Source organism: Aulonocara sp. 'chitande type north' Nkhata Bay, linkage group LG10 (genome assembly GCF_057382095.1).
Source record: "Aulonocara sp. 'chitande type north' Nkhata Bay isolate Kocher_YH1m ecotype deep benthic linkage group LG10, A_spYH_male_GT1.1, whole genome shotgun sequence".
NCBI classification, from domain to species: domain Eukaryota; kingdom Metazoa; phylum Chordata; class Actinopteri; order Cichliformes; family Cichlidae; genus Aulonocara; species Aulonocara sp. 'chitande type north' Nkhata Bay.
This window is the reverse complement of record NC_141353.1, coordinates 7,499,179-7,518,070: the sequence shown is the minus strand read 5'-3', so window position 1 is coordinate 7,518,070 and position 18,892 is coordinate 7,499,179. Positions and strand designations below refer to the sequence as shown.

Below are 18,892 nucleotides of genomic sequence, written 5' to 3'. Positions count from 1 at the left end.
ATTAAAGTAATTGCTTCTTGTTGTTGAAGATGACCTGACTGACCTATGCCACTATTGTGGGAACCACGATGGTGACACCGATTGGGTAAATGCTTATGTTTTACATGTCCATAGCCCATTCAGTCTAAAAAGATGATAAAAAAAATCATGAAACAAAAATATAATTTTAAAAATGTTACAAACTATGTGAATACATCATCTGAATTATTGTAGTTGTAATGAATGGTGGACTGCTTTATGATCTGCGTATTTTGCAAAATTGTTATTTAAATACTTCTTTGTATACCACTATTAACATAATACTTGTGTTTCCTTGTTTTGTCTAATTTAGATTGGATGTGACATTTGCTCACGGTGGTACCACAGGGCTGTGCAAAGAAGCCCCGCAAGAGCACAGAAAACAAATTTGTCTGTGAAGCATGCTGGTCAGACAGTTAGGTTCTCTGGCAATTTTTCTAAGGCTTTGAAATGTGTGTTTTGTATCGTTGTCTCCAATAATATTAATTCATTGTTTATTTATTGATTTATTCATTCATTCATTTATGTTTGTGTTGCTGTGTGTGCTTCTGTATTGTTAACAACATTAAAATTCAGCTTTGATTTGAATTAGTTTGTAGGATTATTCAATTATTTCCTGTTTCCTAACATGTTAGCATTATAGTTACTGTGGCAAAAGAATTAATATATATGTTGTTTCATGGTTTACTGGTGTTCAGCTTCCACTATACCCCCTGTTTCTGGTATATTTGTTAGTTTATTTAAATTGGTGGTTTCTTCTTTAGTTGGATGTTATTGTTATTGTTTTTTGTTTTTTTGTTTAAATTAATAAGTGCTGTATTCGAATGACATTTTTTTACCTTTTGTTTTCTCTTTCCTATTACTTATTGTTCCTAATTTATTTATGTAGATCTCCTCCCAGCTGTTTCCATTTGGTGTTATATTTGGTTTTATATTTGAAATTTGACATTTTATGCGCTGTCCAATAAAGGCTTTATTTAAATCTTCAGCAGAATGTGTCACATATTATCCTTCTGAATGACATCAGTCAAGTTTGAAGTAGAAATATTGTTTCAGTGACAAGTTATGGTCCACAATCACTTTTTGGCAGGCTGAAAATGGCATATTATGGGTATTATTGTCCCTTTAAAAGTTATTCAGCAGTTCTAAGGGACTGGTGGAGATATAATATTTGACATATGACCCATCTGAATGACTTCCAGCAAGTCTGAAGCAGAAATATTGTTTCAGTGACAAGATATAGGTAGCAATCACCTTTTGGCAGGTTGGAAATTGCATATGATCAGTTCTATTGTTCCCTTAAAGGTTATTAAGGATTTCCTAGAGACTGTTTGGGATATGATGTGCCACATATGATCCTTTTGGATGATACCCAACAAGTTTGATGCAGAAATACTGTTTCAGTGACAAGATATAGGCCACAATCACTTTTGGCAGGCTGAAAATGGCATATTATCGGTATTAATGTTCTCTCTCTTACCCTTTACCCGCCCCTGTTGCTTGTCTTGTGTTTCTATGGTGTATTGATAGTCATGTGCTTTTGTGCTGAGGTGTTTTTTCTGTTATCAAACTGTTCTCCCACTAGGAGCTCAGTCTGAGTGGAGTTTTTTTTCTCCTCCTCTTACCTCATGTAGTGTATTTTTGTTGTTTTTTCCTATCAGCCTACCTTTCTGACATGTCTGCCCAATGTGATGTTTGTGTAAAGTTGGTCAGAAGGTTCCTTTGTAAGTGCGCACGCGCCATTAGCGTGCTGCCTGCTGTAATCCTAATTTCCCTCGGGATGAATAAAGTATTCTGATTCTGATTCTTTTAAAAGTTATTCAGCAGTTCTTGGAGAGTGTTTGGGATATAATATGTCACATGGATGACATCCACCAATTTTGAAGCGGAAACATTGTTTCAGTCACAAGTTATGGGCGGCAATCAGTTTTTGGCAGGTCGAAAATGTCATATTATGGGTATTAATGTTCCTGTAAAAGTTATTCAGCAGTCCTTAGAGACTGTTTGAGATATAATGTGTCACATATAACCCTTCTGAATGACATCCACCAAGTTTGAAGCAGAAATATTGTTTCAGTGACAAGATATAGTCCACAATCACTTTTTGGCAGGCTGAAAATGGCATATTATCAATGTTAATGTTCCTTTAAAAGTTATTCAGCAGTTCTTAGAGAGTGTTTGGGATATAATATGTCACATGTAACCCTTCTGGATGATATCCAACAATTTTGAAGCAGAAACATTGTTTCAGTGACAAGATATAGGTGGCAATCACTTTTTGGCAGGCTGAAAATGGCATATTATGGGTATTAATGATCCTTTAAAGGTTATTCAGCATTTCTTAGAGACTGTTTGGGATATGATGTGCCACATATCATCCTTTTGGATGATACCCAACAAGTTTGAAGCAGAAATATTGTTTCAGTGACAAGATATAGGCCACAATCACTTTTTGGCAGGTTGAAAATTGCATATTGTCAGTTTTATTGTTCCCTTAATGGTAATTTAGCAGTTCTGAGGGACTGTTTGAGATGTAATATTTGACATATGACCCATCTGGATGACATCCAACAACTTTGAAGCAGAAATAGTATCTCAGTGACAAGTTATAGGCGGCAATCACTTTTTGGCAGGTCGAAAATGGCATATTATGGGTATTAATGGTCCTTTAATAGTTATTCAACAGTCCTTAGAGACTGTTTGAGATAGTCTCTAAGGACTCCAAAGCCCTATTATTAATGTGTCACATGTAACCCTTTTGGATGATACCCAACAAGTTTGATGCAGAAATATTGTTTCAGTGACAAGATATAGACGGCAATCACTTTTTGGCAGGTTGGAAATTGCATATTATCAGTTTTATCGTTCCCTTAATGGTTATTCAGCAGTTCTAAGGGACTGTTTGAGATATAATATGTCACATAGGACCCTTCAGAAAGACATGCAGCAAGTTTGAAGCAGAAATAGTATTTCATTAACAAGATATAGGCCACAATCACTTTTTGGCAGGTTGAAAATGAGATATTATCGGTATTAATGTTATTTTAAAAGTTTTTCAGCTGTTCTTGGAGAGTGTTTGAGATATAATATGTCACATAGGACCCTTCTGAATGACATCCACCAAGTTTGAAGCAGAAACATTGCTTCAGTGACAAGATATAGGCCACAATCACTTTTTGGCAGGCTGAAAATGGCATATTATCAATGTTAATGTTCCTTTACAGGTTATCCAGCAGTTCTAAGGGACTGTTTGAGATGTAATATTTGACATATGACCCTTCTGAATGACATCCGCCAAGTTTGAAGCAGAAATATCAGTGACGAGTTATAGGCCACAATGACTTTTTGGTAGCGCTAAAATGCCATGTTCTCAGTCGTTATTCTGAACAAACAAGAAAGAGTCATGGTGATACTGGCACAATAGGTCTTTATTGTTTTAACTACTATTCGACAGTCTTATAACAAATATGAACAACGAGAGTAGACATACTAAACCTGTAGGCATTAATTATTCCATCGTGATGCGTGTAGTCATTCGTAACTGCGCTACACACCGAAAGCAACATTCTGAAAAGCGTCATAATTCAGTTACAAGAAACGTTGAAGTTCCATAAATGCATACCTTTGCCTAATAACAAAGGCATAAATGTGTTTGTTTGCGCCCTCCGCCCTTGATATATGTGTGAAAGGGAAGTAGCTGGCAACGCAAGTAATCCGGGCGCTGCAGCTTTAAGCAGCTGTGCGCGCTCCCGCGGACGGCAGTCAGTTTCTGGCAGACAATCACTTTTTGGCACAACACCCGGTCGTGCGATCGAACATTGCAGCGGACCACACAGCAAGAACAAACCATGGCTATGCTTTCGCTCCTTTTTCACTTAGACCCCCAAAATGTCGGATCGGGCCAAAATCCTTTCCACGCCCACCCCCGTGACATCACGCTCCAAAGCCCTATTAGGCTAATCGTTGTGTCACTTCCGGTATTTCAGACAATCCCTTTCCGTCAAGGATTTTTAATTTGTTGTGGGTTTTTGTATTTTGTTGTGGGCTTTTTGTATTTTGTTGTGGGCTTTTTGTAATTTGTTGTGGGGTTTTTGTATTTTGTTGTGGGGTTTTTGTAATTTGTTGTGGGCTTTTTGTATTTTGTTGTGGGGTTTTTGTAATTTGTTGTGGGGGTTTTGTAATTTGTTGCGGTTTTTTAATTTGTTGCGATTTGCACTTCCCAGCCACCGTACCTTACAGAAACCTGGTTTACAACATGATGATTATGTTAGTATGACTGTTGATTCATTTAAACTAATCGTCAGAATCAGAATTATTTGACTATGTTCTGATCTCAGTCATCTCAGCCGATGGCTGCCGCTCTCTGAGCCTGGTTCTGCCAGAGGTTTCTTCCCCTTAAAATGGCATATTTCCTTCCTACTGTCACCAAAGGATTCTACAATTGGTGTAATTTTCTCTGTAATATTGTATGTTTTTTTCCTTTTATAGATTCTGGCATCCTCAGGTGAAAGTAGGCTGGTCTTGTTTTTGGATTTTGCCTGCTGGTTGGAACCCGTGTTGGCTGGACCATTTATACTACCCTTATCTGTATATAGTGTATATAGTGTATATATATATATGAGTAGTGCGGTGCTCTGAACGGATAATTGGAGGTGAGCTTCCCTCCCTCCAAGACATCTACAGGAAGCGCTGCCTGAGGAAAGCGGGGCGGATCATCAAGGACTCCAGTCACCCCAGCCATAAACTGTTCAGACTGCTTCCATCAGGAAGGAGGTTCTGCAGCATCCGGTCCCGTACCAGCAGACTGAGAGACAGCTTTTTCCATCAGGCCATCAGACTGCTGAACACGTCATAGACACCTCAGCTTCACTACTGGAACTTCAACATTATGCACTCCACACTGTATATAAATGCCACTTGTTTTGCACATATTCAACTCTGTATATTTTATATATTTTTTTTTTATTATTATTATTATTATTATTATTATTTATTTATTTATTTATTTATTTTTTTACTATTTAATTTGTAAAAATGTGTATACACACACACACACACACACACACACACACACGTAGGAAAATATTTAGTATACACATCCAGAAATGCATACACTATTATATATTGTACATATATTTATTAGTTTCAGGTTGGCCATTCTTGTATTTTGCTCGTTTGTGTTGTTGTGTTTGCACATCTCTGTTGCTTGTGGGGCTCGCACACAAGAATTTCACTCGCATGTGCTGTGCCAGTGTGCCTGCACATGTGATGTGACAATAAAAGTGATTTGATTTGATTTGATTTGATTTGATATCAGTATATCCATACATTTGCCCATAGTACATCTGTATATTTGCTCTCTACGTTTAATAATAATAATAATAATGGATTGGATTTATATAGCGCTTTTCAAGGCACCCAAAGCGCTTTACAATGCCACTATTCATTCACTCTCGCATTCACACACTGGTGGAGGCAAGCTACAATTATATACAGATACGTAACGTATCTGTATATAATTGCTCTTATTGCACTTACAATTTGCATCTAATCAGAAGTGCAAGAGTAGTATTTTGTTACCCTCTATGCGTAATGACAATAAAGTTGAATCCTAATCCTAATCCTTTTGCTGATTTTTACATTATTGACCGCTTGATCAGGTTGTTGTTGTATGTAGTGAGCTATCTGTATCACTGTTTGGAGACTATCTGTTTTGGTTGGTACTCACCTGTGATTCTTGGCTTCTTCCTTCAATGAAAGAATATGCACTGACCTTCTGAGACACATCTGTCCATCCTCCACTATCACCTGGGCCATCAACTCAGTTTTATCCAAATTTTATCCAAGAGGGCTACCCAGCAGCCACAACCGGTTAGGGGTTTTACAGGTCTTTGTTTTTATTTCCTGTAGTTTAAATAATTATTGTGTGTCATCTGACCTAACAGATAGACAAGACCGGGTATCATCTGCATCACAATGAAAATGTTTTGTATCCTTTCTAACGATGACACCTAAGCGAAGTAATGCCATCATGGCAAACCTGACAGTCATATTTCTGAGAGATGAACAATGACTGCAGTTTTTTTTTAGTTGAACAAGTCTCTAATGAGTCTCTAATGAAATCCAGTTGCATTATTCAAATGCTGTTTCCTATGCTAACCCTTGCTACAGGAAAACTGACTATGTGCACAAAAGAGTTAACATGGTCAATGCCACCAACGCGTTTCTGTCTGATTCCTGAATTAGTGCAAATTGTGAAACATTTATCCTTAATTTTACATGAAACAAGGTTATATTAAAAAGTAATTTTGATTTCTATAATGAACATGCAGTTTTTCTTCACTAAGACTTGAACTGGCAGATGTCAAGCAGTTTGCAGCTCCATACCGAGACAGTCTCCTCAATGGAGACCACAGATAATACACAAACACATCATTCAACTACAGAAAAGGAAGGAAAAAAACACAGTTTGATGCATAACTTTCAACATTCCTTTAAATTGTGTACCTCCAATCACTTTCAAACACTTTTCTCCTGATCTGACTTGAGTAGCTTGTGGTCAGAGGGAAGTTCTGTGTCATAATTACTGATGATATAGCTTTGTTGCTCTATAGTAGTTGGGAGAGCCTCCAGCCCCACGAGCCTGACTTGAATAAGCGCAAGAGGATGGATACCTTTGTTTTTACTGTTGCATGTTCACTAGAAGCCACTGGCTGAAAGAGTGTATTTTAAACACAAGCTGTCAGAAAAGGGCTGTGAAAGGGCATGCACACATCAGATTTAGGGTTAATAGCCTTGGCATACATGAACACAAACCATTTAATAGGTAACTGTGACTGTTTATTATTGATTTAAAAAAAATCAACCAATCAAGCATGAATAACATAAATATAAACATACACTGCACATTATGCATGACATATTATCAATACATTTCTTTCACTAGAGCACTTTCACTGAATTCATTGACATATTAATGATATGTCAATGAATTCAGAACATTAAAATTGCCCTTTGCAACCAAAGGTTATTTAAGCCCATCACAAGGGTGTCCAACAGAATGGACAATACTGAGCTTAGGAAAGATGGTTGCTATACAAAAGAACCACTGCAAAAGCAAACCATCGAGTTAAGGGGGAATGCCACTAAATGGCATATCAGAATGTGGAATATCAGTGTTGTGGTTCCAGATATGTGTAAACTCCCTGTCTCCATTAATACATGAACTAGGCTGGGGTAGAGCCACATTCACATTTTTGCATGTTAATCTGGTAGCTATGTGAGTCTCTTGAACTTTATCATGGAGAAGCCTGTTAAAAACCTTGGCTTGTTCCAAAATATGAACTAAATACTCAAGTAAAAAAATGCCTTCATGCTGGGGATCACACTCACACTATAAATACAACTGGACCATTTAAAGACTAACACACAAAGCCAGTGAGCTGTGTTAGTAGATTTGTGAATATAATTTTCTTGTATTTACGGTATAACAAAGTTTTGACTGAACCATTTTATTTCCATTTGAAAAGGGAGGAGCCTCAATCAGAGTGGGCTCTGTGAAAAATAAACAAACAATGAAACACTATCACTTATCAACTCTGATTATTTTGATAGTCTAACAGTGAATGACCATAAAATTGGAATGTGGAAGTGAAAACAGGAAAATAGGACCTAGTTTAATCTAGGCAGCATGCTGTCTGCGAATGCTATGCAAGCAAAGATTAAACGTATAAATACGACAGTATTTAATCTAAGGACAGTTCAACTTTTTGCCCTCGGTTGTTTGTTTTTGTACTAAGGAGTCTTGATTTACTGACTTAAAAACTCCGAACAAAGGATAAATTGTTCATATGATAAGACACGATGTCAACAAATCCGCAGGTTTGACAAATGCATGAAAGCAATTACAGAAAAATATCAAAATAGGTCTTAAAGAACAGAAATCACCTAGATAAACGATTTACAACGTGTCACATCACCTGAGAGCTTGTTTTCTTCAAAGAAATTGTTCAGGAAATCTCAAAAATTACTTTGGAAAGTAAAATTTTATCACAGTCTCAAATTATGAGGTGAAATTATCATGGAATTTCAGATATTTGACATATTAAAGACACAAATATTAACACCCAACTCCTACAGTGGATTCTGTGAATATGTGGAATTGTTAGGTTCAACTAGTCCCCCTGAAGGGAAAGGTCACTGCAGACCATACAATTTCGATTTTATGGTCTGCATACTCTGTATAAAAGCTGTCTTCAGCTGCTCCCTTATCACAAAGGGATCACCACGTTAGGAAGCACAAGATGTTTGATTTGAGTTTTACACCAGATATCTTTTAATATGCAACCCCATGTGTTTGGCTAAAATTGTAACTTTTGAAAAACAGAATGGGCAGCAGATCATCCAGTTTGGATTTAGGAGACAGGCACTGCACTTTCAAGATTAGGCTTTAAACTTTTCTTTGTGATAAAGAAACCCTGAAACACCGCTTAGTTAGCCTCAGGGCGCCGAGGGGCATCCCATGATAAGTTTCTTTATTATGACACTATTGTGTCTTTTCTTGGTTTAGGCTTTAACCTGTGGTTGTTTTGGTTGATTAACACTGAAGTTGTTGTAGCAGTTTGTGAAGCACCATGTGCTTCACAAACTGCTACAAGTTTTTATGCTTTTTTTCCTGTAGCAGATGCCATATTGTGAGGTAAGGGTTTTTAACATTACAATGACCGTGCATATAATTGGTCTTGCGTTTTGAAACCTGTGCAGTATTTTGTTCTTCTCCATTGTGTTCACGTGCAAGCTATCAAGTCACACTCTCTCAAAATCAGGCTGAGAGTGCTTCCTCCATCATGTGAACATTTTCAGTGTGAGCAGTGGGAGACAGGTGGCTGTGGATCGTCTCATCTCTTAAGATCTAACAGATATGTATGTTTTATGGAACTGCACCCATTCCTGTCATTTCTTTAAACTTGGTTTTAGACACAGACAAATCAAACATCCACAAACATTAAACACAGCATCACTTAAAGAAAAAAACTAGGCCTGAGGGAATGAAAAAAGGTAAAGGTCACTTATGGAGAACAAATACATTCCTAGGCTTGCTGCCCAAAAATGAAAAACATAATAATAAACATCCCCCGGTGTAGGAACAGAAGCGAGGAGCATAATTAGCTCCTCGCTAATTATGCTCCTCGCATAATTAGGAGCATAATTTGACAATTACTATGTCAAAATCTGGGCAAAAAATGGAGTATTCTGAAAAATACATACGGGAAGAGGAGGAGGAAGTAAAACAGAAGGCACTAAATAGAGGAGAGGGTGGAAAGCAGCTAGAGAAGAAACATCTTGGAGAAAGGCTCACCCCACTGGTTATGAAAACTGACCCTCTGACAACGTGCAGCTGAAACTGTTTTGCTATTATAAGAATCTTTCAGATCTGAGTAATGTGATACGACAGTAGCAGCAGTAGCATGATCTGGTCTACGCACCCAGACACACAGAAGAATTAAATCCAGAGGCCAGCACTGGCAAAGTTCACTGTAAACATAACAAGCCTCTTCTTTTTTCACAGGTTTAATCATTCACATCCATATCTTTCCCTTTTTTGATTCTCTGTGCTCTGCAGTGATTTGGTTTTAGCCACTTTGTTATGCGTGTCATCTCTGTTTGGCAACAAAAAACTAAGTCTCCCTTGAAATATTTCTGTTTCTTTCCCTCACTATTTTCCCCTAAATTTCTGAGAACAAAGAGAATAAAGAAGCCCTTTTTAGAGGCACGGCTTCATCGCTGTGCTCCACTTTCACACTCTGTTAGGACTAGAGGTTGAGTCTGGGGGCCACTAAGGCAAATTCTCGCAGGATGTTTCGGGCCACATCCACTTTGTACTGAGCAATCATCAGTGCTCGCTTCACATCGTCAAAAGCGAAACCCTCGCCCATCAGTTTAGCTATCTTTGCATCTTCACTCTCCAGCTCCAGGCTGTGTGGTTTTTCTGGTTGTATTTCTGGAGGAATCTTCCTCGGATATGGCTTGGGTGGCCTCGCTGGTGCCTGCAAACAGTCCAGTGATACTTGGAGGAAGAGGAGAGAAATGATGTCAGTGGAAAACTTGGGAAGGAGAAAACTAAACACTGCTTATCAGCGTACTGATCTTTTTCCTGCACCTTCAGATTTCAGACATTTTTCATGAAGTCATGAGATTCTAATCATGTAGAAATCGCCTAGATGTTCCACTGCCTTTCTACTTAGGGCTGCTCAATTAATCGAATTTTAATCTAAATTACGATCTGGGCTTTCAACGATCATTAAAAATTATTGAGCTGATTATTAGCACCTCCCTCGTGCTTTACTCTCGCATTGCTCCGTGTGGCAAATTGAGCGCACCTCTCTGCATTTCGAACACGCGTCACAACAAGTAAGAGGACCCGAGGGAAGCTCGGAAAGCTAAGCAGAAGTTATTTGGAGAGGAGAGTGACTGCCGTTGGTTGAAAAGAGAGGTAAAAAAAAAATCTTCAGTGGTGTGGAAACATTATGGGTTCGTGGAGTCAGACGTGGATCAAGTAGACATAGTGTGTAAACTTTGCTACGGTGTCGTAGCTGCACCACAGAGCAACACTGCAAAGTTCACTAAACATAGATGTTTACATTTTTCATTTCTTTTTTATATTGCAAACATTTGCACTGTTATCAGTATTTGCACACTATTTTATATTATTTTTTGACAATCTTTTAAGCCATTATTCAATACATTGTTATTGTTAAATAAATATTGTCAAATAATCGAGATCTAAATTTCAGTGAAAATAATCGTGATTATCATTTTTGCCATAATCGAGCAGCCCTATTTCTACTCCTCTGACTGAAAGGAATCAAGCCTATTTGTACAAAAGCCGTCTTGCTGTCTTCATTGAAAAGTTGCTAGGGACATAAAGAAGAATCCATGTTGATGAGATTTCTCGAGTCAACACATGAAAAACACCTTTTCTTCTTTGAACCTTTTAACCAAAAATTTCTCCTTTGGTTAACCAAAGGAGAAATTTTTGGTTCTGCACAATTTCAAAGGCATCTAGATCTAAAAAAAATGATCTTCCACTCCCAACATGAAAAGTTTGAAACCTATAAAACATGCAGTCATTTATACACTGACCGAGCACTATATTAAGATCCCCTGTTGCTTAGTCATGGAGTTTACCATCAACTGCACGAATCCACGGATCCAGCTTGCCCAGCACAGGGTTCTGCCTCTGTGACTTTATCTACAATTTAACAACTTTAATACTACTTACATATGTTTTCAGTATTACTAATTGCCCATGAGCTCAGTGAACACTCACTAAAGAGACAGGATGGTCTCTTTAGTGAGAGGTTGTACCTGGATGGTTGTACTCCAGGATGCCTCTGGAGCTTTTCACATTGTCCGTTTGCCTTTTGGCTGGATGCGAGGGAGCAGCACTGTTCACCATTCCAAAAACTGAGTCTGGACAACAGAGAAAGTCAGGCACACAAGCCAACACGAGCAAAGCAATGTTGTAAATAATAAGTTTAACACTTATTACACTGAGAAATATAATGCCCTAAAACGATTTATTTAGCTTGTTTTTAAAAGAAAAACTTTACCTGGAGTTAACAGGACATGCTCGTGTCCAGAGGGGGGCATGTGTAGTTGAGTGATAACAGAGTTGGATGACATGGAAGAGTTACAGGATGAGGGTGATGAGGGCGGCTCAGTAAAGCTGTGTCTCACAGGTGGAGGAGGAGGAGGAGGCTGGGATGGAGGGCAGCTGTTTAAGGTGTCTTCAAATACTGTAAGGGAACACAAGCCAGATGCTAGAGTTCTGTTTTGGGGTTTTTTGCTTGGTCCTGATTGACAGTATCTACTTATTCTATGAGGAGGTAGCTGACTAAGAATTCTAAACTATGTGCAGTCCTACGGATTACATACTAAAGGCATGCTTGGAGGACTGGGAAAGAAAGTACAAAAAGGCTGAAATCGGCATGAATGTGTGACTCTTCTACACCCTGAGGTGGTGCTAAGACATCAAATATACAAAAATGATTATAATCAGTCAGATATATCTGAGTATTCAAATGAGGACCATATGTTGGAGTTCTGGAATGACATCATCACAGTTAAAGTAAAATGCCTGAACATGAAATTCCAGAGTTTATTACAGAGAAATGGCTCTTTCCAAAATAAAAGCTATACTATACGCTTCTTCTGGGCTATATTCTCAGCAGCATATTAAACATATCAGGTAATAAACTCTCTTTTCCAAAGATGAGTGATTTCTCCATCAGATAGATTAATTTTTTTATTACTTTGTTGTTTCAGCAACATTACATTTAAAAACTGTACTTTTGAGTTAAAATATATATTTATAATTTTAATAAATGACAAATTAAAAAAGCATGAACGCCTGTGGAGACGGCTTATGGTTGAGAAATGAACATTCAATGCACGGGCGACAGATCTGGTTGACATTCCTGCTGTCAGCATGCCAATTGCACGCTCCCTCATTGCTTGTGGCATCTGTGGCATTTTGCTGTGAGACAAAACTGCACATTCCAGGGTGGCCTTTTGTTGTGGGCAGTCTGAGGTACACCTGTGCACTACTCATGATGTCAGATCAGCATCCTGATGTGGCACACCTGTGAGGTGGGATGGATTATCTCAATATAGCAGATGTGCCCACTACCACACATTTGGACTGATTTGTGACCACTGTTTGGGAGGGATGGTTATATTGTGTATCTGGAATGAATTTTAGGTCTCTACGTCCATCCCATGGGGAATGGGAGCAGTAACAAAGGTGTTGCGTTTATATTTTTGTTGAGTGTATATATATATATAGATAGATAGATAGATAGATAGATAGATAGATAGATAGATAGATAGATAGATAGATAGATAGATGGATATAGATATAGATATATATACATGTATGTATAACAGCAGGGTGCAAGATACTAGCAGCCAAGGCATACATGGAACGGCATAACCAGGTGACCAGCATAGTGTACAAGAACATCTGTGCTGAGTATAACCTGGACGTCCCAAGGTCAAAATGGAAGAGGCCCCCAAGGGCGAAGAATGTCCGAGCTAAGATCCTGTGGGACTTCCAAATACAGACAGACAAAATGGTGGTGGCTAACCAACCGGACATAGTGGTGGTAAACAGAAGAAGACGGCCATAGTGATCGATGTAGCGGTCCCGAATGACAGCAACATCAGGAAGAAGGAACACAAGAAGCTTGAGAAATACCAAGGGCTCTGAGAAGAGCTCGGGAAGATGTGGAGGGTGAAGGTGACGGTGGTCCCAGTGGTAATCGGAGCACTAGGTGCAGTGACTCCCAAGCTAGGCGAGTGGCTCCAGCAGATCCCGGGAACATACATAACATTGGAGATCTCTGTCCAGAAGAGCGCAGTCCTAGGAGCAGCTTAGATACTGCGCAGGACCCTCAAGCTTCCAGGCCTCTGGTAGAGGACCTGATCTTGAAGGACAGCTCACCCGCAGGGGCGAGTGGAAATATACAGTGGGGCAAAAAAGTATTTAGTCAGCCACCGATTGTGCAAGTTCCCCCACCTAAAATGATGACAGAGGTCAGTAATTTGCACCAGAGGTACACTTCAACTGTGAGAGACAGAATGTGAAAAAAAAAATCCATGAATCCACATGGTAGGATTTGTAAAGAATTTATTCGTAAATCAGGGTGGAAAATAAGTATTTGGTCAATAACAAAAATACAACTCAATACTTTGTAACATAACCTTTGTTGGCAATAACAGAGGTCAAACGTTTACTATAGGTCTTTACCAGGTTTGCACACACAGTAGCTGGTATTTTGGCCCATTCCTCCATGCAGATCTTCTCGAGAGCAGTGATGTTTTGGGGCTGTCGCCGAGCAACACGGACTTTCAACTCCCGCCACAGATTTTCTATGGGGTTGAGGTCTGGAGACTGGCTAGGCCACTCCAGGACTTTCAAATGCTTCTTACGGAGCCACTCCTTTGTTGCCCAGGCGGTGTGTTTTGGATCATTGTCATGTTGGAAGACCCAGCCTCGTTTCATCTTCAAAGTTCTCACTGATGGAAGGAGGTTTTGGCTCAAAATCTCACGATACATGGCCCCATTCATTCTGTCCTTAACACGGATCAGTCGTCCTGTCCCCTTGGCAGAAAAACAGCCCCATAGCATGATGTTTCCACCCCCATGCTTCACAGTAGGTATGTTGTTCTTGGGATGCAACTCAGTATTCTTCTTCCTCCAAACACGACGAGTTGAGTTTATACCAAAAAGTTCTACTTTGGTTTCATCTGACCACATGACATTCACCCAATCCTCTGCTGTATCATCCATGTGCTCTCTGGCAAACTTCAGACGGGCCTGGACATGCACTGGCTTCAGCAGCGGAACACGTCTGGCACTGCGGGATTTGATTCCCTGCCGTTGTAGTGTGTTACTGATGGTGACCTTTGTTACTTTGGTCCCAGCTCTCTGCAGGTCATTCACCAGGTCCCCCCGTGTGGTTCTGAGATCTTTGCTCACCATTCTCATGATCATTTTGACCCCACGGGATGAGATCTTGCGTGGAGCCCCAGATCGAGGGAGATTATCAGTGGTCTTGTATGTCTTCCATTTTCTGATGATTGCTCCCACAGTTGATTTTTTCACACCAAGCTGCTTGCCTATTGTAGATTCACTCTTCCCAGTCTGGTGCAGGTCTACAATACTTTTCCTGGTGTCCTTCAAAAGCTCTTTGGTCTTGGCCATGGCGGAGTTTGGAGTCTGACTGTTTGAGGCTGTGGACAGGTGTCTTTTATACAGATGATGAGTTCAAACAGGTGCCATTCATACAGGTAACGAGTGGGGGACAGAAAAGCTTCTTACAGAAGACGTTACAGGTCTGTGAGAGCCAGAGATTTTCCTTGTTTGAGGTGACCAAATACTTATTTTCCACCCTAATTTACGAATAAATTCTTTACAAATCCTACCATGTGAATTCATGGATTTTTTTTTCACATTCTGTCTCTCACAGTTGAAGTGTACCTCTGGTGCAAATTACTGACCTCTGTCATCATTTTAGGTGGGGGAAAGTGCACAATCGGTGGCTGACTAAATACTTTTTTGCCCCACTGTATTTTTTTTATAGATATTGTGCGTGTGTGTTCGTTTCAGTGTATGTGTCTTTGTCACTTGAGAAGTCAAAATACGCCAGCTCCACCAGAGGCTGGTCACTACACCCCCAGGGCCCCAGGCTCCGGAGAAGCTACCCCCAATGAAGCAGATCAACAACCACGCCCGAACATCCAGCCACACGCCCTGGAACCAAAGGCAGGGCCACATCCTGGGGAACTGCAGCAATGTCCCAAAGGGACAGCGAGCTTCAAACACTGGGCTGTGCCCAGCCGTGCCCACACACACACACCCAGGCCATTCACTCACTCACACATACCCATCCATTCATGACACAAAGACATACACATGCTTCCTGCTCATAATCAGATCATACCATAGCAGGGAGCTTATTAAATTGGCTCCAATAATTAGGGTACCACACTTAACTTCACAGAATAAAATTGTGTAATTAAATATCGTGTTTGTGGGTTTTTCCCATATTACTAACATGCCAATTTGTTTGTTGTGATTTATTATCAGCCAGACTCATATTTGCTTTAAATGACAAATTTATTTAAGACGGAGTGATTTATCTAAGTCTGGGATGGTACGTGTTAACGGCCGCTCATAGATCCTACCTGCCGGATCTTCTTTTCATTGATATCGCTGTTATGACTGATGAAGCCGAGCTGGTGAGTTTCTTTGTTAACCAAGTAACGTGTTAAAGCTATAAATATGACTATTACTAAACTGTACTGTCATTAATAGTGTTGCTTTGTTAATGTTGTATGGTTGTTTTATTTTGTGTCTTTCAGTTGATTACCTGGCTTCTGTAAAGGCACGGTTACTGTACTGGTGTTAGTTTATGGTTGTGGAATAAACTTATAAAAGGCAGCAATCAGATGTCCGAGCCTGAGTACGACACAGTTTCATCAGTTAAAACACACCCTTACGGTGGGAGTTTACTAAATTAAAGGTAGTTAGCTTAGTAAAAGCCGTAAAGTAATCAACACTTAGCCACCCCCCGCGACGGAGAAGTGCAGGAGGGTCTGTGTCGACTACGGAGAATCCAGCAATTAGACGGAGCCCGGCCGATCGTCACGGCCGATCGATGTGACTTCGTTCTCAAAACACCGTCAAGCCCTCTGTGGAGCAGGGAAATTATTTTACTGCTATTGTTAAATAATCATCATTATTACCATTGCATTAATAATATAATCTGCAGTATGATCATTGCTTTAACAATGTAACAGATAGCTTTAAGATGGCCTTAAGATGTTTATGATGATGTTAATTTTGTATTTCAGATGCAGTTATAACTATTGTGTACACAATGCATATCTGTGCTTATTTGAGTTGATGTTCAGGTTCTTTAAAGGTCTTAAGCTTCACTGACGTGACTGTTCAGGTGATACATGCTGAGGGAAAACTAGAACATAGAAGGAATTGCAATACATGCTTACAAAACACTTATATATCAGGTCATTTCATATTAAGGTTTTAGTAGAGGTTCTTGGTTAAAACATTTATTTAGTAGAAGACATACACATAGTCTCAGTGAGCCTCTGGTCTAGTGAAAGGTCAGAAGTGCAACAGGTGAAGAGGTGACACAAAGAGCATGTGAGGTCAACACACACACACATGAGTTAGATTTATTTAGAGGAGAGATTAGTCATGTCTCGGTAAAAGAGGAACCGTCCTCGTTGTCTCGGCAAGAAAGAGGAACAATTCACTTTAAGACAAGAACGGAAAGTACCAGCCATGAAAATAGAAGATGATCTTCTGGGTTAAAAGTCATTGTGGTGTTGATCTGATCTATGTATAAAATTTATCTGTGACGCATGAAGGGGCGTCAGTAAATCAAACCCTGATGCTATAAAATATCTGTTCATGCTTTGATTAAGTTGAAGACTACTTGCTGTCTGCGTACAGAGTGTCTTCCCACACGTGTGTAGTCATTAAAATCATTGTTTGACCAAGAGCTTCTGGACCATGGGTGGTTTGTACTCTCCTTCCTCAATTTTGAACCTTAACATTTGGGGGCTTCGTCCGGTGGTTGAGGAGGGAGAATTGGAGGTGTAGATGGAGAAATTTGGTCTTAGGTGGTCTGACGGGCAGACATGAATTCCAGTGGTCGAAGTGAGTGGGCATAAGCCGGCTTATCCAAAGGTAAGGCACTACCTGTTGAATTATTTCCAAAGTGTGCCAAATTGGATATGATAAAATTTAAGTCTACTCACTGAAGTTACTGGTGGATGTCTGTTTTGATTTTGATGAAAAATCTCATGAGTTGAAGCAGTTAGAGTTCTGCTAAGAAGAAAGAAGAAATGAAAGCAGTTAAAGTCTGCTAAAGCAGTTAGAGTCTGCCAGGAAAAGTTTAAATACTGGGTTGAAGTCCCAAAGAAATTGAGTTAGAGTCTCAAGTAGTTTGGTAGGGAATTTGGTCATTTTGTGGGTTAAAGTCCCGGTTGGTCATTAGGTCAGACCTTTGTTGGTCAATTTGTGGGTTAGAGTCCCCATTGTCCATCAAGGTCGATCTGCCTCAGTCATACACTTTGTTGGGTGTTTTACTGTTGTTTCAAAGTATTATAAATTACTCAAGAACGCCAGTTGGACTGGTAGGAAGCGCAGTTCTCGGAGGTAATGCTCCCTCCCGGCCAAGGACGCTTGGCCCTGACCTATCGGCGAATAGGGTTAGTACGGTTGGCAACCGGGGAGAACTTGGGAACCTCCAAAATAGCTAGGAGTTAGAGTCTCCTTACCGTTTGGAACGGTAGTCTGCGCTTTTTTGGTCAGAAGAAGTTGGACTTCGGGCGTGTAACTTTAACTTAAAACTTCGGGGAAAGCCTTGGCTGGGAAATGCCAAAAAATAGAGCTTCAGGCAAAGTTTGGGTTGGTTGACGCTTTTAAATTGAGTTAGGGATTTTAGAGATGAGGCCAGAAACAGTTAAAGTCTGATACTGGTTAATTGGTCGCAAAAAACTCAGGGAGTTTATCCGCTGGGCGGTTATTTTAAATTTGTCTAAATTGTGTAGGCGCTAAAGCTGACAGATCTGACAGTGGTTGTAAATATAAGATGTCTTTGTAATATAAAATAAGAGATCTCTGTGTGAAAGGAGTCTGAGGCAATGCTGGAGCTATTTTTAGACGGTGTGTGTGTGAGTGAAAATGCAAATGAGTAAGCAGTGAACTGTTTAAACCACAGTTGGTTTTACAAATACTGCTGCAAACATTGTTGAGTGTGTGTTTCAAATGCCATTTATGTTCATTAGAGGGTTATAAATAAAGTTTTGAGTTGCCGTAGTGGATGTATAGTAATTGACTGAGTTTGAATGTAGATAGATAAATATAGAGTGCACTGTGTATATTTAAGATTAACATGTTACTTTCAGTACCTTCTCTCAAGCAATAGTTGCTGGTGTGTTTTATTTTTTCAATTTCTTGTGTGTGCTGTGAGAATTAATAGGGGTTTCAATTGTTTTTTGTTTTTGACTTGCTCTTTTTGATTATGACAAGCATGTCTAAAATACTTTTAGGAAAGCATATTTTGAGTGATTCTAAGTGTGTGAATGCTGTGAGTAGTAGGCTTTGAGGGATTGGGTGTGAGGTGTACAAAATACTAAATAATAATAACACTATGAAAGTTGATAGTAGAGTGAGTGCAAGGCGGTGTGTGAACAGAGGAAGTCTGAGAGAGAAGTGTGTGCGTAGGCAAAATGCAGAGTGTGTGCGTGAAATAAGGGAGTATTGTTTTTACATCAA

The 18,892-nt window shown here is 39.5% G+C and overlaps 1 protein-coding gene across 6 annotated transcripts in view; it reads right to left on the bottom strand.

The window, feature by feature from the left end:
* Positions 1–6,819: 6,819 nt before the first annotated feature.
* Positions 6,820–18,892, bottom strand: part of cblb (Cbl proto-oncogene B, E3 ubiquitin protein ligase) — a 170,119-nt gene continuing 158,046 nt past the window's right edge. For 5 of the 6 annotated variants that reach the window (XM_086307951.1, XM_086307952.1, XM_086307950.1 and 2 more), the window contains 3 exons: positions 11,631–11,816; positions 11,386–11,490; positions 6,820–10,084 (listed from right to left, as the gene is read on the bottom strand). In XM_086307951.1, the coding sequence (XP_086164077.1) occupies positions 9,831–10,084; positions 11,386–11,490; positions 11,631–11,816 (545 nt within the window). In that variant the 3' untranslated portion in view covers positions 6,820–9,830. Of the gene's footprint in view, positions 10,085–11,385; positions 11,491–11,630; positions 11,817–15,151; positions 16,276–18,892 lie in introns of those variants that run through there. The other variant, XM_086307956.1, reaches the window with a different exon arrangement.